The 20,911-nt window shown below is 44.2% G+C and overlaps 1 protein-coding gene across 1 annotated transcript in view; it reads right to left on the reverse strand.

Moving 5' to 3' along the window:
• NUP210 (nucleoporin 210) overlaps positions 1–20,911 on the reverse strand; it is a 657,387-nt gene that overhangs the window by 561,614 nt on the left and 74,862 nt on the right. Inside the window, exons 6-8 of the mRNA XM_063426963.1 lie at positions 14,979–15,111; positions 2,961–3,119; positions 1,354–1,422 (exon numbers count right to left, since the gene is read on the reverse strand). Coding sequence (XP_063283033.1) covers positions 1,354–1,422; positions 2,961–3,119; positions 14,979–15,111 — 361 coding nt within the window. The remainder of the gene's footprint in view (positions 1–1,353; positions 1,423–2,960; positions 3,120–14,978; positions 15,112–20,911) is intronic.

Here is a 20,911-nt window from a genome sequence, read left to right on the forward strand (position 1 = left end):
TTCGAATTACTGAACAACTGCATGAACCAGAGACCACCCTGGAGCTTGTTAACACCTATTAACAACTTGGAACGTTTCTCACTGCAGTGTTCTAATTGTTCGTCTGGGTGGCCGCAATTTCTATGGACAACCACGAGGTAGCGGCCATCTTGTTCGCATAAACGCAGGCAGCGGTGTTTGTGCATGAATCTCATGTTACTAGAATCGGATACAGAAACTCCCGAACACCGCTGGACTTCCATCATCGCCTGCGTTCGATTCTATCCAACTTAGAAGGGCACTGTTTGGTGAGATCATTCGTCTGGATGAAGGGAACAAGCTCCAGGGTAAGACTATTGACTCTGTTCGGTAGTTTGTTTGTTTTTAAACTACCGCACTAGGCCGACCGCAAGCAGTCTCTGGAAAATGGAACCATGCCTGCGGTCGGTCAAATAAAGGACTTCCATAAAATTCTTGAATCCCTGAACTGATCTGGGTGATTTTTTGATATGTTGGTCACCCAGATCAGGGCTATCAGTAGATGTAACATATGGGGATCATGTCTTTTGGGGTACTTTTGGAACTTTTTAGAAATGTGTTTTATTTCTGCCTAGAGATAATTGGGTTAATGCAGTATATGACTCTATCTCCCAGGCAGAGGGGAGGGATTGTATGCCATGTGTGGGAGTGCCTTACATTGTCAATGTATTATTATCGGTTTGTAAGTTTGTGTCCCTGTCCCCAACAAGGTCCATGTGGGTGTCATGGGGACTTGCATAAAAGGCCAGTGTGGCTACCATTAAACCAGCCTTACTTCACCCCCAATACAGAGTTCTGTCTCTTATTGCAGGGAACTGCTATACCAGCTATAATCCCTGCTCCTGGGATTGCTCTTTAGATTAGTATATTGGCTATATAATCACTAGCTCTTTTAAGAGCTACACAGCCAGACCTGCTATACTCTCTGGAGGAGAGGTCCACCCACTGGAAAATGGATCCTTGTCTTAGGTCCAGGGTGGGTGAAGGACATAATAGACATATATATAATAGACACTGCAAATTCTAATATTGATATATTGTATGTATGTGTATATATATTACAATTTGCAAAGTCTTTTATATTTTTTTTTACTTAACTGGCACAATTAAAGAAACTCTTAGAGTATGGTTCCTGGAATGAGTGCGGTATTTATCTGTGATTTCAACTGATGGATTTAGAAACCTTATTACCTGCACTGAGGACCTGAGGAGTCTGCAGTCCACATTAAAGTTAGTAAAAAATAATGTATTATTAAATTTCTCTCTGCTAAGCACTTATTTCACAGAATACTGGGACAACGGCATACAATTCCAAAATGTGCTATAAACACCAACCTAAGAACACTGGTTCCACCACAAAGATCGTGCCATTCGGTAGTCGTGAGGCTCCCTGCATGTAAATATCTAAACATTTCAATTAAGGAATTATTCTGAGATAGAGAGACTTGGTTTCAAGAAGTAAAACATGCACTAAACATACTAGATAAAATACTAATTATTAAAGTCATTCTGCATTTCAACAATAATTACAAATTGTTTAACCCCTTAAGGACACATGACATGTGTAAAATGTCATGATTCCCTTTTATTCCAGAAGTTTGGTCCCTAATGGGTTAAAGCTGAATTTGACAATAGTTAAAATGCACTTGTTTGGTTCAGAAACCTTTATTAAATAATGCAAACATATATATAGAACTCTACTTACCCAACAGTCTACTTCTGTGTCAGTCTCCATCATTACACGTCAGTAAATGACAACTTCCTACATATTCAGCTTCCTATGCACATGAACTTCTATGGCATAAAAAACAGAGCTTCATACTAACAACCGGCAGGGGTGTATGGAAGTAGAAAAGGCATGCACTGGATTTATTGCAGGCTTTATTTGCATAGAGCAATAACAACCTGATATAGCCTTTATTTTGTCTATTTATAGCCAGACTACTGTACTTACTGTACTCTCGTAAGAGACTCCATCAGATTTCCCTACCCCAGCAGGAGTGCTACCACGCATGTGCAGCACAGGGGCCAGCTGATTACCCTCAACGCAAATGATCAGGTTAGGGGAAATTGCATGGGTAGGGGAATTTTAATAGAACAACGGACGTGATAACATTAACCCTGGCATTATTGAAGGGCGCACAAGGGAGAAAAACAGAGATTACAGCTCCATCACTTCCCTCAGCTCTCCATGAGCCGCTGTCCGCCTGCCTGCGTCAGCCATCCGTGAGCCGACTGCCTGCCTCCAATCTAAGGCAGCCAGTAACCTCAGGGTCTGAATGGGCTTACAAATCCCAGACGCCTCACTGTATACTGTGGTTGAGTTAACAACAGCGTTTTCATGTACCTTTTCTTTGTTTCCTTTTAATATTGACTCTGCTACGTTGTCATGTAAATAGCTACGTTGTGTTTATAGTGTTGACATGAGATTAGGACAAGGTGCGAGACCACGTGACTCAGTGGAATGCAAACAGCATCTAAATTACATGTTGAATGATTATTTTAATGTAATTTTGTATTTCTAGTCCCTGAGGAAGTCCACATCGGTGGAAAAAATACATAAGAACTCATTTTTAATCACAAAATGTCATATGTCCATATATTTATCTGGCTAAAGTCCAACTGCTGAGCATCCAGGAGTCATGTACCTGTGGGAGTGAGCAGCTCAGTCATAGGATGTTATACTTACTGCTTACAGCTTGATTGTGCCAGTTTATTGAAATAAAGTTGGGAGTTGGGCATGGGCACATGCAGGAATAAGAAATGGTGGAAGTTCTATTCTGCACATGGTATGAAGTTACAAGTCACAAATTACAAGTCAATTTTCTAACCATAAAGAATTGACATACGTGCTGTATAAAAACCATAAATAATCAGTAGTGACACTAACTCTTTTGTTGCATTTAGTGGATTCTAAAAAACATTCACAGCAGAAAGGATACTTTTATGGAAAAGTACTATTTTTGTTTTACCCATCTGCAAGGCAGTAACAACAGAGGTCCGTTGGTCTAGCTCAGCCACTGGAGCTGCCATATTTCCTCTTGAGTCAACAATGTGGTTCTGCAGTTGCAACATATATTGCTCTGAGGGCATAAAAATATCTAAAAAAAAAAAAAAATTAAATTAAAAAAATTTAGAAACAGAAATAAATTTCAATGAAGTAGGAGTAAGCAACTATTTTTAACCTGTAACAGAAGATTAGTCACCAATGAAAAAAACATTTAATAAAAGGGGTAAAAAGTATCTGTCCCTGTATTTTAACAACCCAGATCCCAATTTCAGCTGTCCAGCAACGTTTGGTTCAACCGAAATCTAGTCCATATTAAGTCTCATTTGGAGACTTGTCAGCAAATTTTGCATTCTAAATGCCCAGGTCACATGGACTTTACTAAATTACCATTTATGTTTTTGGAAGTTTATCATATCTCAGTAAAGAATGCAAAACCGCACTATCCTGACCAAACAAATAATACTCTGGGATTATGGAGATTGCAGCCTATATTTAAAGGACCACTATAGTGTTACAAATACAAACCTGTATTCCGAATGCTATAGTGTCCCTGTACCTAACTTAATAGCCCCCCATTTACAGGTGATTTAAGGGTTAAAAATACTTTTCTCCCTTACCTATTTCCACCCCCAAGGCTCCTTTGTTAGGATGTCACGACAATGCCGAGACCTAAAGCACAGTGCTCTCCTTGCATGCATTAAAGCTTCCCCAAAGGAATGCATTGAATCAATGCTTTCCCATGAGGAATTTGAAGACGTTATACATGCTCATGCAAAAGGTTTAACAGAGTATAATAAATTTGCTTTCTATTTTCCAAGGTGATTGAAATAAGTCCTTTATATATCTTATGATATATTTCTTCTTTCTTCTTGTTAGGTGGCTCGCCATGTTTATATACATCTATAGTATAGTTCTTCTGTGTGTAAGTTACAAACATCAAAACGCTTCAGACTGAGGGTTTCTTCAGGTTTATTCTTACAGTTACTGATACATAATAAAACAACAAAGTTTACATGGATGTTACAGGATAATGGATGTTCAACAGCAGATGGTAACTGCTGGGCTCCTGAAGGCTGAGTTAGACTATACATAGTTAGAGGGGATCTGAACAGTGGTAAGGACCCAGACATCGGAGGTGATGGTTTACCAAGCTTGGAAAAAATGACGGGTCTGCCCCCTACACAATCATTGGAAAAAACATAAGGTAGATGTAAGCTTACTGTAAGGGCGTCTGGAACCGGAGTTCCCTCTGAAGCCTCTGGAGCGCCATGGTCTTCCACGAGACGGGAAGAAGGGAGAGTGGTGTCTTGTCTCCTGGTAGGGCGGTCTCTGGGTGTAGGAGCCTCGTCCCGATCCATGGGCGTGGAAATTGGAATGGCAGGACAGACGATCCCTGAATCCGCCGGCCCTGGTAAAGACCCGCCCCTGAAATACCCTCTTCATAGAGGATTGGGCCGTATCGAGGGCTGTAAAAGCACCCACAAAGCACCCCAGTTCACTTTTAAAGGAGTCCCGGAATAACAGGCACTGGGCATCCTTGCCCGCCTCTGTAAGGGCGAGGTTGGCGAATTTGGGCTCTATTTTAAAGAGAATGGCTTTACGCTGTTCTATGGACAGGGAGGTGCCCTCTGCACCCAGCCACGGAGTTCCTCCCGGTCAACCTGCCTGTTTTCGGCTCTGGCGATTTCAGCCAGGTCAAATAATTTGGCCAAAGGACCAAATATGTCCAGGTGTTTATTCTGGCATGATTTAAGTGCCGAATCTAAGCCCTTGCGGGGATTCCATCCAAACTTGTAGAGGAATTGGGCCATCTTGGGATCGACTATAAGGGTCTCACAGACTTTGCTGGGCACCAGAGGTCTAGGACATTCTGCCCTGAGTTTGTTATGCGCCGCCTTGATAAAGAGGCGCCGTACCCAATTCTCCAGGTATCGTGCCACATGGTCCGCTGGGAGCAATTCCGTCGACCTTGGATGATGGAGAGCATCCGGGTCAAACATGGGTTCCCCAGACGGATCCATGAGGGTACAGACCGCAGTAGCGGGGAAGTCGCTCAGAGAGCCACTCACTACCATCCCCGACAAAAGGGTCAGTGTCCTGCCCGCATACCTCATCGTCACAGTCACACACGGACTCGGCATCGGCCTCCTCAATAGACACGATTTCTGACTCACTCTCTTTTTGTGCTCTAGCACATTTCCACTGCCGTGCCCGTTCTGTCTGGCGCGGAAAGACTCTTTTGCGTGACATGGGCACGCTATCATGGGTGGTCATGGGTGCACCCATCATATTGGTTCTGGAGGCAGGGGGACTTAAGTGCATGGATTTGGCAGTAGCCTTTTTTGGTGCGTCCCCTGTAAGACCTGGAGCAGGACGCACTAAGCGTGTCGGTGGGGCCGAAACCTCTGTGGCCAAAGGGCGTGCCAGTAAGGCCTGTGATATGGTCTAGGAGAGGGCAGAGGACATGGAGCCCATAGCAGCCATAATGGCGTCCGTAACTGAGCGCCAGGGATCGGGCTTCATCAGGCATAGACATACGGTCCACTGCAGAAGAAGGGGAATTAGAGATGGAAGAGGGGTTACCCAAAACTTGGGGTATGTCCATCTCCCCAGGGGAAAGGAGACTAGCAGGCTGTAACGGATCGACGGGCACCCCGACTGGATACCTCAGTTGAAGGATGCTCCTAGCGCTTCCTGAGGACTCCAAGCACTCTAGCAGACACCACAACCACCAAACCGGAGCAGCAAATGAATGCTCTCAAGCATATGAATCCTGTAAACAGCTGAACAGGAAAAGCATACAATCAGCTTACACTCCTGGCAATCAGCATACAATCCAATTCCCCCAATAACGAGACGACACTTCAAGGTCAAGCAGAACTGACTGTACTGGCACATACAGCCTCTTTTATTCACAACCCACAAACATAGTTCTGCCCACAGGGTTTTGAAATACAACCAATCAATCCGTACAATATACACACACAGACACTCCCACAAAAAATCCTCCCCTCTGTCTGTGATATGATTACTGAACACAATGGGTAATATAATTATCACAGGCAGAGAAATACAGTTTTATAAAACATATCAAAATGACCCCAAAACATGCAATAAACCCATAAAAATATATCCTCGGAACCGGGGGATCTGGGTGAACCACATATCTAAAATTCACCCAGATCCGTTCAGTAGTTTGGAAGATACAGTTTAATGCAGATTCTGCAGAACATATACAGGCTATATGAAAAATAATTACGGTATAATGTGTCCCCAGTTGTATAGTTTAAAACTACTGCACGATGTCTTTGTGCACCAAATACCGGCGAGATGGCACCGTGTAGAAAAGTCCAAACAGTGTCGGTGAATTAAAATGGCCGCCATCCATTGTTCTCACCATGTGCTTCATCCATTGTTCTCACCATGTGCCTCTGATACATGAAATGGTGGCCACCCAGTAACTCCACAGTATGTCCCCAGATGGTTCTTAAAGGGCCAGCAGCAGCATAATAAAATACAATATGCCCAAATCTGTTATTTCAAGGGCAAAACCTCCCAGGGACCATAATCACATGGCAAGAGGCTGGCAAGCAGTCCTCTCCAGGCACAAGTGGCGGGGCTGGTTCCGCCACACAGGCACTTTGGATTTGGGCATACAGGAAAAAAACAATAGACAGCGCCAGAAGGACAGGATGCCAGAAAAGGGCCGCCAGCAATCTCGCGAGATTCACAGTAAAAAATCCTGTGAATTCGTCAAATTAAAGAGCCAAACGTTCAGCACACAAGAGATGAATTTGTGTGAACAAATAGAAGAATGGAATGAATAGAAAAACAGATGCACGAGCAGGCCGTTCGTATAAAATTATTTGAACGCGGCAAACAGACGAATGATGCTTTATGCCGGTAAAACTAACGAATGGCATGGTTTTGTGAAGAATTTAGCCGAACGGGCTTGATTCATTCACAAAAAACAGCTGAACAGAATGGAGAAACAGGCGCAAAAGGGTGCCAAAGAGACTGGGAGAGGGAGCAATGGAGCCACAGACAACAAGAAGGAGATAAGGCTGTGAGATTTACCCTTTAACCACAAATATACACTCTGTTCCAAATGATTATGCAAATTCTATTTAAGTGTCACAAAGATTAAATATTTTGTTTTTCAGTTTAACTCATGGAAGGCAGTGTGTCTCAGGGCTCTTTTGATCACTGAAAACAATCTTAGACACCTTTGATAATAGGATTTCAAGGTGAGCCCAATTTAAGGAAAAAACTACTAAAGGAGGGTGTTCCACATTATTAAGCAGAGCACCATTTTCATGCAATATGGGAAAGAAAAAGGATCTCTCTGCTGCCAAAATTAATGAAATAGTTCAATGCCTTGGACGAGGTACGAAAACATTAGATATTTCACGAAAACGTAAGCGTGATCATCGCACTATTAAGAGATTTGTGGCTGATTCAGAGCACAGACGGGTTCACATAAAGACACATTGAGGAAGATTTCTGCCAGATCCATGCATTGGATCAAAAGAGCGGCTGCTAAAATACCATTACATAGCAGCAAACAGATATTTGAAGCTGCTGGTGCCTCTGGAGTCCCGGGGACATCAAGGCGTAGAGTCCTCCAGAGTCTTTCAACTGTGCATAAACCTTCTATTCGGCAACCACTAACCAATGCTCACAAGCAGACACGGCTGCATTGGGCAGAAAAATACATGAAGACTAATTTTCAAACAATCCTGTTCACTGATGAGTGCTGTGCAACCCTGGATGGTCCAGATGGATGGAATAGTGGATGGTTGGTGGACGGCCACCCTGTTCCAACAAGGCTGCAACGTCAGCAAGGTGGTGGTGGAGTCATGTTTTGGGCCGGAATCATGGGAAGAGAGCTGGTCAGCCCCTTTAGGGTCCCCGAAGATGTAAAGATGACCTCTGCAAAGTATGTGGAGTTTCTTACTGACCACTTTCTTCCCTGGTACAGAAGGAAGAACTATGCTTTCCGTAATAAAATCATCTTCATGCATGACAATGCACCATCTCATGCTGCAAAGAATACATCTGCATCAATGGCTGCTATGGGGATAAAAGGAGAGAAAGTCAAGGTGTGGCCTCCATCCTCCCCTGACCTCAATCCTATTGAGCACCTTTGGAGCATCCTCAAGCAAAAGATCTATGAGGATAGGAGGCAGTTTACATCCAAACAGCAGCTCTGGGAGGCTATTCTGACATCTTGCAAATAAATTCAAGCAGAAACTGTCCAAAAACTCAAAAAAAGTTCAATGGATGCAAGACTTGTAATCCATTGCAAGAAGCTGCTTTCAAATAAGGGGTCCTATGTTAAAATGTAATGTGACCTGTTAAAATGTTGTTATAAGTTTGATTGAAATAGCTTTTGATTTCAGTAAATATACTGCAAACACAACAAATAACAATTGTCAGTTCTTTACAACCTATAAAGTGTTTTGAAACTTACTGTGCGTAATAATTTAGAACAGTGCATTGTAAGTTTGTTATGTTAAAAAAAAATACTGTTATCATTAGGAGGTTTGTTCAATAAAATTAGAATTGTACTCTTAATAGTTTCTTAACATGAGAAGTATGCTGACTGTTATTTACATCAATTATTTAGGTAAATGAGAAAAATATAATTTGCATAATAATTTGGAACAGGGTGTGTATATATATATATATATATATATATATATATAGATAGAACTGCAATGAGTGAAAACTAGAAACTAAAATGACACAACAGAACAGACTAGCGGGAGTTAATCACCCCAAACTAGCTATATCTTTAAGAGGATAGAGATAGGGAGCTCACCAGGGTCCAGACCGGCAGACAGGAAGAGAACACTAGACAGAGCCAGAAGGACAGGATGCCAGAAAATGTCCGCCAGCAATCTCGCGAGATTCACAGTAAAAAGTCCTGTGAATTCGTCAAATTAAAGAGTCGAACGTTCGTCACAAAAGAGACAAATTTGTGTGAACAAATAGAAAAATGGAATGAATAGAAAAGAAGGCTGTTCGTATAAAATTAGCCGAACGCAGCAAACAGGCAAATGATGCTTTATGCCGGTAAATCATACCAGGTGCGTTGGCGCGTCTGAGCCGCCTGAAGGTTTTCCCTTACTGTCTTAGTTAGGGCCTCCAGTCGGTCTCCAACACATATGGTACAATGGGGGTACCGTCTGCGCTCCGGTCTCCCTCCCAATGTTCTCTAATGAGATCTAGGGGCCCTCTTACCCTCCTCCTAAATAACAACTCAAATGGGGAAAACCCGGTCGATTCCTGAGGCACCTCCCGGTAAGCAGAGGAGGAGGGGAGGCAGGAATCGCTCCCAGTCCCTGTGGGTCTCAGCGAAGGTTCGGAGCATTTGTTTTAATGTGCCATTGAACCTTTCACAGAGCCCATTGGTCTGGGGGTGGTATGGGGCACTAATGATGGGTTTAACATTACACAGCCTCCAGAGTTGCTGGGTGACCTGTGCGGTAAACCGAGTACCCTGATCCGAGATGATCTCCCTGGGTAACCCCATCCGGGAGAAGATCTGCATCAGGGCCTCGGCCACGGTTTCGGCGTGTATATTTGTCAGGGCCACCGCCTCTGGATATCGGGTATCGTAATCTACAACTGTTAAAATGTATCTCTTGCCGGAAGGGCTAGGTTTCTGAAGGGGACCTATGATGTCTACCGCTATTCGGTGGAAGGGTTCCTCAATTATAGGTAGCAGATGCAACTTCGCCTTCCGCCGGTCTCCCCTCTTCCCTACCCTCTGGCACGTATCACACGTACTGCAATACTTCCGCACCTCCTGGCTAACTCCTGGCCAAAAGAAACTCTGGGTCAGTCGGTATCTGGTCCGACTAACCCCCAACTGCCCGGATAGCGGAATATCGTGCGCTATCCGCAGCAATTCGGCTCGGTACCTCTGTGGTACCACTAACTGTCTTAACACAATCGGGTCTGACCCAGCTACTTGCTTGTCTGACTCCCTGTATAACAGCTGTCCCTCCCATACAAATCTTTCCCCCTCTGCCCCAGGGTGGTCAGAGGTGACTTTATCTCTATATACTTGTAGGGTAGGGTCAGTTATCACCTCTGCTGCAAATTCATTAGGGGGGGCCCAAGGGACACAGTCTAGGGAAGGGGAAGGTTCTCTTACCTGGACCTCCGGCAGTGTGTTGTAGTCCTGGGTGCGGGCGCGTTGCCTGGTGACCACTGGATGCGCTTCCTCAGTGGTTGTGGTTTGGGGCTCAAAAGCAGACGTGAGCTTTCTCAAATCGTTTCCCAGTACCACCTCTGCGGGTAACTGTGGCATCAACCCCACCTCCACATTGCCTGACCCCGCTCCCCAATGCAAATGGACGTTTGCAGTATTCAGCCAGTAGACGGCTCCCCCAGCAACCCTGACTGCTATAGTCCTGTTGGTTTTGGCCTTGTCAGCGACCAAGTGGCTTTTTACCAGGGTTATGGTGGCTCCTGAGTCTCGGAGCCCCTGCACTGCTTTTCCTTCCAGATATACAGTTTGCTTGTGGTGTTGGCGATTATCGGCATGTGCTTGTAGTGGGTTGGCTTCGTGCAGTACCTCCCACTGTTCTATGGTAGTGACAGGAACTGCGGAGCCATAGGCGGCGGGTGTCTCCTCATGGTAGTGATGTGCAGCTGCTCTCGGTGGTGGTGGTGGTGGTGGTCCTGGTCGGATCCAGGAGGATCGGTCTCTGAGTTGCGGGCATTCTCTTTTGTAATGTCCCCACTTCTGGCAGTGATGACAGGGCCCTGAGCTAGGCTGGCGAAAACGTGGTTGTACAGCAGGTGGTGGTGGTAGCTGTCGTGGTAGTACTGTGGGGTAGTTTGTCCCCCCAAAGGATTTTATTGTGGCTTTTGGGACTAACGTCTTTTGTGGCCTGCAGGCATCCAAGTAGTCGTCTGCTTTCCTAGCAGCCTCTGTGAGGGATATAGGATTCCATTAGCAACAATTGTATGACATCCTCCATGGACCGGGCTTTGCTAGCTTGTACCCATCCAAGGGCCGCCCGCTGTAACCTACAAGCCCACTCAGCATGCAAGTCTTTCTCTGTCTTCTTTAAATCCCGGAACCGCCTTCGGTATGCCTCTGGTGTTATGGCATACCGGGCCAATATAATTTATTTTACTCGACTGTAGTCCCAGATCTCCTCGTCTTGTACAGTCCTATAAGCTTCTGGTGCCCTCTCAGATAACCGCCCAGCCAAAATATGTACCCAATCTTCAATACTGATCTTATGCAAGGCACACAGTCTTTCAAAATCTTGGAGGAAGGCATCTATGTCTTCCTCTGCCTCCACATAATTTTTAAAAGCTTAGTAAGGATTTTTTGTCTTACCCTCTGTGTTGTTAGTGGTTGCTGTGTTCATTACTGCGGCCTATGGTGGACTTCGGTCATAGTCCTGAAGATAATGTCAGGCATTGTATTTTCCCCATAAAAGGCCAGCCGAAATTGTAGCTGCCTTTGAAACTCTTCCTGTTCCGACCCATCTGTTGCATTTTGCTGTTCAGGGATTGCCCTGCCCTCAGTTTGGTATTCTGCCATAACCTCTGCAATGAGGGTTGCTTTCTTCTTGTTGCTTGCTGCAATACCTCTTGCTTCTAGTAGGTATTTTAGTGTGGCTCTTTTTAGCTTAGCATAATCACTCTCCATCCGTATTCCATTAGTCCTTGTTCCTTTGTGAGTCTGGATCCCACAGCTGCCAACCAATGTAGCGGAGGCCTGATATTCCACAGGTTAACTCCACTATAGATCCCAGTGAGGCTCAGGAACAAGTAGGAAAAACACCATGAAGCAGTAATTCCAGCAAATAAAGTAATCCAAGAATATCCCCATACAGATCCCAATGACTGGATGACACACAGCATCAGGAGCAGAACTGACTTTTAATCCACACAGTCTCCTTATAAAGCATTCTCCCATGCAAGTGAGGGATTCACACTAATTAGGACAGTATCCAATAGTATAACCGTTACCTCCCACACATCTCCTCCCCTCAGTATGACACTTAATCCCATTACACATACTGTAGTTTTCCCCCAGTTCTGAATGTACCCCAAAACAAGCAGTTACAATAATCCTGGGGGTACCCCCTGGTAGCCCTGATCTGGGTGACTAACATATCCAAAAATCACCCAGATCGGGCCAGGGGTTCGGGAGTTCGGTGTATGGTGCAATTTGACCGACCGCACACGAGGTGGTATCCGAAAAGAGTTCCATAGGTTTTGGTTTTAGGTCTTCTTTCAGGAAGTAAAATACACATCAAATACTGCCATCCATGATTAATCTTGGATTCATATGAATCCCCTTGTTCGGTACTTTGAAACTACTGATTAGCCTTCCCGTTCGGGTGTTACGGAGCCATGGAGGTCACTCGACGACCAAACACTCGACGACCAAACACTGCTGAGATTTTCGTGCGTAAGATGGCCACCGCCACGTGTTCGTATACCGAAAAGCGGCCACCCAGATACAGCACTAAAGTACCAATTAACCTGCGGTTAGAGAAGTGTGAACGATTAATAAGGTACACACTTCTCTCTGGGGTGGTCTATTGGTTCGGTAGTTTACATTCGTATGGAGTACGGATGGAAACTACCGAACAATTATACGAATCCCACATACATTTAAACCATAGGAACAAAAATAACACACCAATTGCAATAATATTACAGTCTTTTAGGACAGCCCTGATACCATCTGCTACAAGGAGTTACGCCATCTTCTTGTTTGAAAAGAGAGATCTTGCAGTAATATAATATTCTTGAATTTTGGATTTGTTATTGAGTGTTCTCTATTGGCTCTAAGTAATTTCTCTTTAAAAGAGTTTACAAGGAATTTTACTATTACATCGCTCGGTTTCGATTAGTCAAGTCCTTTTGGCTTTTGTAGTCAATGCACTATTTCGATCTTTGCTCCAGTGAGAGCTCTTTTATAAAGATTGCGAAAAAAACCTCAAAATTAGCAGCATTGATCTCTTCTGGAACATTCCTGACTCTGGCATGTGATATTCTTGACCTATTTTGCAGATCAATTTTGTTTTGAAATCCATGGTTTTTATGCTCATCTTAAATATTTTCTGATTTAGTGTTTGTTTCCTTCTTCTTTTCAATTGTTTTTTTAGGAGTATCAGAAAAGAGGAAAATAAAGGGAAAAAACATTCTGGGCTGGAGGCCTATATCGAAGTACCTACCGAAGGCCGCCCCTTGATTGACTTCCCGACATCCAGAGTGTCCTCTGAGCATACCTTTTGGTGCATCTATAGTTTCCCGTGAGGCCTGGGCTGAAGGGGATGAAGAACCCAAGCATATGCGGATGAATTCCTGGTGACAGAGCTTTGGCTTGTATTTAACCCAGTTAGTGCAGGGAGCTCCATACTAATCTTTGTCTCACTCTATTTCATGACAAGTACTCAGTGGCATACTAACTACTTTCTTACTTCGCCTGCTTGCTATTTCTTTACTACTGTACATGCTTAGGCTTATAAACTCATTTGATATAATATTCTGTCATAATATGCTAGAATACTGGCCTAGAATAAAGTAAGTAGCAAGCCTGCCATTAAGAAGTTTATTTTCATTTTCTTTTACTTCTTTTACAACGTACGATACTCCTAACATGTTTTGATCAATATCTAAAACGCTGGGGGCAGGGCCTAACCGTCATGGCGGACAGACACATTTCTTTGGAGATCCTCCACAACCCTGGCATTAACTGCATTAAAAAGACCCAACACAGTCTGATCTAAGCGACAACTGAAGCCCACCCAGAAGTCAGACCTCGCTGGAACTGGTGGCAGGGACCGGACACCCGATAGGAGCTGAACGGCAAGCCTGAGACAAGATGCGGCCTGGTGCGCACCGGGCGGGAGAGGCGGCCGATCTCCCGCTCTGGGGCTACTTAGCTGCTGCTCCTGTGAAGCACCGTGATTACCCCCAATGGTCCCGGGGGAGTGAGGGGGGGTGTGTGTGTAACACACACCCCCCCTCACCCTCCCGGGTCCATTGGGGGTAATCACAGCCCAGTCCGGGAGACCTGCTCTCACCTGGAAAGAGGGAGAGGTGATGCCGAGCAAGCCAGCCGACTCACCCAACATGGCGGAAGCCACGCGCCTCCCCTGTCATCAGACTAAGCTGCAAGACAAGCTGGAGGCCATCTTCGATGCCTTTTGGCTAAAATTAGAAAGCTGGGCACTCCAGCAAGCCTCACTGCACGCAAGCGGCCTGACCAGCACCCCTTACACACTGAACACCAAGCCGTGGTTCGAGCTGCGGGGAAGGTCCCAAGGGAAAGGCGGAACAGACCACCAACCTCAGCCAAGCACAAGCAACCACACAGAAGAGACCTAACGCCGAACACCGCCGAAAACCTATAGCGTTCCTAGAGACTCCTATGCACGGGATTAAACAGCCCTACACGACCACACCGGTGCCCAGATGCTTGAAACCCCTAACGGAATTGCAGCTCGATGAGGTGCCCACGGCAGGTATCGGCTGACTGACTGACCCCCTTAAAGCCGCAGGACACTGCGATGCCCCCATCCGGCATAGGCTGACACAGGGGCCAGGACTGCATAAAAGAGAACCCTAAACCACCGCCTATGTCCCTCAGGTAAGTCACTGAAGGGGTTTTCACCTCTACAGCAACATGGAAAGGGAGGGAGAGAGGACCTACAGTGCCATGAAAACATATTTTTTGTTTCTGCATGTTTCTCAAAAAACAAAAAAAAAAAGTAATTCTTTGTCAACATTGCTTGCTGATGCTCTTGTGGCAAGCTTGCATTGTTATTCTGCACACAACAAAAATAAATAATTTAAAGAAAAATAATTTTTAAAAAGGTAGACTATGCAGTCTATTTCTCTTTTTGCTGAGGGATATTGGCATATGCAGACACAGAATGTATCAGAAGAAAAAAACACTTACCGGTGAGCTTTCCTTGCTTAATTTTTTGCACTTTGTAATGTATAGAGGACCCAACAAGCAGGTACATATCCGATGCTGGATTAAGCAGAATATTTTCTAAAATAAGTAGTCTAACCTCTGCAGGAGTGACTTCCTGAAAATGAAGGGAGAAATTACCTTAGAAAGCTATGGTGACAAACATTTTCACACTGTCAATTCCCCTCAGTAACTGTTTGCTGTAGAAAAGACAGGAACAGACAGTTCAAGAAAATGAGTGGAATATGTAAAAAAAATAATGAATTCAATAAGCACAAGAGTTTGAGCAGGGTTCTTAGCACCTTCTGTTCCTTGTCTTAATGGAACACGTGTTGTTGTAACTAATGGTTTCATGGGTGTGAAATTCATATTGCCACATGATATTGTAGGGATACTTGTGGGAGAAAATATTAAAAATAATATTTAGTGAACATTATTAAACATTATGAAAATGTTTACTAATATTAACATAGTAATGATTATTATGACTTAATATAGCAATAGTAATGACTCTGTATCCAATTTTGATTTAAAGAGCTACCTACTATTTTAGCTCTGAATCTAAAGTCTTGTAGTTATCATTATTATTATTATTATTATATTATTATTATTATTATTATTATTATTTATAAAGCGCCAACAAGTTTGGCGCTGTACAATGGGTGGACTAACAGTCACTTATTTGTAACCAGACAAGTTGGACACACAGGAACAGAGGTATGGAGGGCCCTGCTCAATGAGCCTACATGCTAGAGGGTGTGGGGTATATTGACAAAAGGTAAGGGTAGGGTAGAAAAGTAGGTTGCTAGCATAGTATTAATTGAGGGCTTAGTGTTTTGTTTTCATGACAGTTGCAGAAGAGGAATCAGGGTAAGGGGAGGGAAAGCTGCTCACAGTTTAATTGATATGCTTTCCTAAAGAAGTACATTTTCAAAGATTTTTTAAAGAATTGGAGATTGGGTGAAAGTCTAACAGAGAGGGGAAGGGCGTTCCATAGAAACGGTGAAGCCCTAGAGAAGTATTTAAGGCAAGCATCAGAGGTAGGAGTACCGTATATACTCGAGTATAAGCCGACCCGAATATAAGCCGAGGCCCCTAATTTTTCCCAAAAAAACTGGGAAAACTTATTGACTCGAGTATAAGACTAGGGTGGGAAATGCAGCAGCTACTGGTAAATTTCTAAATAAAATTAGATCCAAAAAAATATATGTTAATTGAATATTTATTTACAGTGTGTGTATAATGAATGCAGTGTGTGCGTATGAGTGCAGCGTGTGTGTGTATGAGTGCAGCGTGTGTGTATGAGTGCAGTGTCTGTATGAGTGCAGCGTGTGTGTGTATGAGTGCAGCGTGTGTATGAGTGCAGTGTGTGTGTGTGTGAGTGCAGTGTGTGTGTATGAGTGCAGTGTGTGTATGAATGCAGTGTATGAATGCAGTGTGTGCAGGGCCGGTGCAAGGATATTTGCCCCCCCCCATATGTCCTGACCTCCCCTCCTCCTCCCTCAGTGGTCCTTACCTCCCCACCCCCGTGTTCCTTCACCCCCCTCCCCCAGTGGTCCTGACTCACCCCTCCCCTAGTGGTCCTTACTTCCCCCTCCCCTCCCCTAGTGGTCCTTACTTCCCCCTCCCCTCCCCTAGTGGTCCTTACTTCCCCCTCCCCTCCCCTAGTGGTCCTTACTTCCCCCTCCCCTCCCCTAGTGGTCCTTATCCCCCCCTCCCTCCCCTAGTGGTCCTTATCCCCCCCTCCCTCCCATAGTGGTCCTTATCCCCCTCCCTCCCATAGTGGTCCTTATCCCCCCCCTCCCTTCCTCCCATAGTGGTCCTTATCCCCCCTCCCTCCCATAGTGTTCCTTTTCTCCCCCCCTCCCTCCGATAGTGGTCCTTATCCCCCCCTCCCTTCCATAGTGGTATAGTGGTCCTTATCCCCCCCTCCCTCCCATAGTGGTCCTTATCCCCCCCTCCCTCCCATAGTGGTCCTTATCCCCCCCTTCCCTCCCATAGTGGTCCTTATCCCCCCCCTCCCTCCCATAGTGGTCCTTATCCCCCCCCTCTCCTTCCTGGTGGTCCAGTGGCAGTTCAGTGGGGGGGGGAGAGGGGGGCTGGCAGAGCTGTACTTACCTGTTCTGCAGCTCCTGTCAGCTCTCTCCTCCTCTGCGCCGTCCGTGCAGCTCCTTCTATCAGCTCACACTGTAAGTCTCGCGAGAGCCGCGGCTCTCGCGAGACTTACACTGGGAGCTGACCGAGGTGCTGAACGGACGGCGCGGAGGAGGAGAGAGCTGACAGGAGCTGCAGAACAGGTAAGTACAGCTCTGCCAGCCCCCCTCTCCCCCGGTCTGTATTATGGCAATGCAAATTGCCATAATACAGACCTTGACTCGAGTATAAGCCGAGTTGGGGTTTTTCAGCCCAAAAAATGGGCTGAAAAACTCGGCTTATACTCGAGTATATACGGTACAAACAAAGGTTAGACGCAGAAACATAGAATGTGACGGCAGATAAGAACCATTCGGGCCATCTAGTCTGCCAATCTTCTAACTACTTCCATAGTCCCTAGCCTTATCTTACAGCTAGGATAGCCTTATGCCTATCCCACGCATGCTTAAACTCCTTTACTGTGTTAACCTCTACCCCTTCAGCTGGAAGGCTATTGCATGCATTGTGAGGGTATTTATGGAGTGATAAATATTAAAATAACATTTTCATAAAAATTATCAAAAATTAATATTTTTTATTATATCAAAATTGATATCTTGGCACTGTTCCCCGAAAATGATAATATAAAGCTCAGAATTGCTCACGATTTTTAATTCTCTTAGATCCTAGAAGAAGCTCATTAGAGGATTTTTACTTCACACAGTAATCACATTTTAATTATAAAAATATAATTTGTGACAATAAAAATAATAATAATGTGTAACGGGGGCGGGGCCGGGCCGCCGAGCCGAGCGGTCTCAGTACAGACCAGCTCCGGCTCAATTTAACCTAAAAATCACCTTTTATGCCTGTAAATCGGGTTTTGAAAAGCATGAACAGCCCACAACTGCGACCCCAGACGTCTAGGGCTACCAGAGCTGAGGAGAGGCTTGCCCTCAGGGTTTTAGTCCCTCAGGGGAGAGGTCCCTGCGGCAACAGGCGAGACCTTACCCGGCAGCGAGAGGAGTGGACGGCCGCCACACCACTTACCTGCCCACTGGAGCCCGTCGAACAGGGATACCATCGGCGGACCCGGTCCTGATTTCCCCCCCCCTCTGGACCGGGGGGGGTGATCCCGGTCCTCACCCTAAGGGCCTGAGCGGGATACAATGGGCGACGCCGCTGCACACAAAATGGCGACCACCATGTGCGCAAGAGACCTGAGCCCCGACAACAGCAGACCGCAAGGACCAAGCAGGGTGCCAAGCAGGGTGCCCCTGCATGAAGCTGAACATCCAACTCACCACACTTCCAGCCTGCTCCCAAGCGACCACAAGCAGAAAACACTGAGCCTCCCACCACGGCTGACCCAGGCTCTCGGTGGACCAAGCAAACCGCAAAGCAGCCGCAGCCCACGAGAACCCTCACAGCACACAGGCTTCCTTCACCCCGAGAGTTCCGAAGTTGGAGCCAGCGCACAATCCACAGAGCAGCAGAGATGGACGGAGGTCGGAAGCCTACTTCCCCATTACCTAGAACAAGCTGTACTGGCATCGGTCGGCAGTGGGACTTTCCCTCCAAGTACGGCCTCGAGACCACCAAGATGGCGGCTTCCCACGGAGACAAAGTCCAGCTCCAGCAAGAATCAATGAAGAACTGTCAGAGGGACTACTGCTCGTAAGCTGCAGCACAGAGAAGCTACCCTTAATAAGCAGCACTCTCCCTTGTCTTGTGCACGACCCTACTTTAGCAAGTATATCTATAGTGGCTTTGGGATGATCTAAATGCATTAACATGTAACTATAGGGGACTAAGGGGTGCAGTTGTGTCTCTCATGCTTTACCAAATGCATCCATGTATGTCCAGGGGGGCCTGAGGGGTGATGTTATATCTCTCATACTCAAGCATGTACCTAGCTCAACTAAATATACTACCTGCATGTAACCTTATCTTGCAATTAACTAGAAAACGCGCAATGTCTAGCAACTGCTATGTGTTAAATGCAACGTCTACTTAACCAAAAATGTGCAAGTTACTTCTATGCCACAAATATGTACACCAATATACGAATAATGCGCTTGTTAGAGCTGTTGTGGCTGTTCAAGCAATGTTGTATTCTCATATGCACAACAAAAATAAAGAATAAAAAAAAAAAAAATAATAATAATAATGTGTAACATGCGTGACAATATGTGCATATTTAGGTATAACATAATTGTACAATATGGCAATGGTTTAAACACAATACAGCGTCTAAAAGCGGGCAGTTGTCAATATTTATAATAGGGCACTGTTTAACCCCTTAAGGACCGGACTTTTTTTGCGATGTTGTACATTTGCGACCAGGCATCTTTTTGACACTTTTGTGGTGTTTGTGTTTAGCTGTAATTTTCCACTCTCTCATTTACTGTTCCCATACAAATTATATAGTGTTTTTTTCAGGACAAAATGGGCTTTCTTTACATACCATTATTTATATAATCTCATGTAATTTAATTTTTAAAAAAATGAAAAAATATGATGAAAAATTGAAAAAAATACACGTTTTTTGAATTTTATGTGAAAAATCTTTTACTCATCTACAAAAGCGAATGAAAAAATCTGCTAAATAGATTCAAAATGTTGTCCTGAGTTCAAAAATACCCAGTGTTTACATGCTTTTTGCTATTTTTTTGCATGTTATAGGGCTATAAGTACAAGTAGGATATTGCGGTTTCAAAACATACATTTTTTCAAATTTATCAATAGTGACATTGTAACACTATTATCTGTCATAAATTGCTAAATAACACCCCACATGTACATATTTTTTTTAAAAGTAGACAACCCAGGGTATTCAATATGGGGTATGTCCAGACTGTTTTAGTAGCCACTTAGTCGCAAACACTGGCCAAAGTTAGCGTTCATATTTGTTTGTGTGTGAAAAAAGTAAAAAACTAAATTGAACGCTAATTTTGGCCAGTGTTTGTGACTAAGTGGTTACTAAAAAAGACTGGACATAACCCAAGGTATTGCAAATGGGGTGTCTTCTTTTGCAAATGGTATGCCATCATGGGGGTAATTCTGAATCCTGGGCTACCATACGCTCTCAAAGGCAACGTAACCAACCTGGCCATTTTCAATGTAAAAATATTTGACCCATATATTTGACCCTGTAACTTTCAAAAACGTTATAAAACCTGTACATGGGGGGGTCCTGTTCTACTCAGGAGACTTTGCTGAACACAAATATTAGTGTTTCAAAACTGGAAAATGTATCACAACAATTATATCATCAGTAAAAGTGCTGTTTGTGTGTGAAAAATGCAAAAAAAGTCACTTTCACTGACAATATCATCGCTGTGATATGTTTTACTGTTTTGAATCACTAATATTTGTGTTCAGCGAAGTCTCTCGAGTAAAACAGTACCCCCCATGTACAGGTTTTAGGGTGTCGTAGAACGTTACAGGGTAAAATACAGTGATAGCAAATTAAATTCTCTGGACTTTCGGCCTGGGTTGGCAGGCAGGTCCCTTAAATTGCAATCAATAAAATAACTTAATGATGTAAAAATATTACATAAATACGCACGTAGAATTTAAATATATATGAATATTTATATATTTGAAGTCTACGTGTATATTTATATAATTATTTATGTAATTTTGTATATGGACATATGAATAGTTTAAATTCTTTTTATTTATTTATATATACATAGATATATATACAATATCATTCTAAGTGTATTTTGATATAAATATATATATATATATATTAATATCAAAATACAGTTAGAATAAAA

This window comes from Pelobates fuscus, chromosome 7 (assembly GCF_036172605.1).
Source record: "Pelobates fuscus isolate aPelFus1 chromosome 7, aPelFus1.pri, whole genome shotgun sequence".
In the NCBI taxonomy this organism is placed as follows: domain Eukaryota; kingdom Metazoa; phylum Chordata; class Amphibia; order Anura; family Pelobatidae; genus Pelobates; species Pelobates fuscus.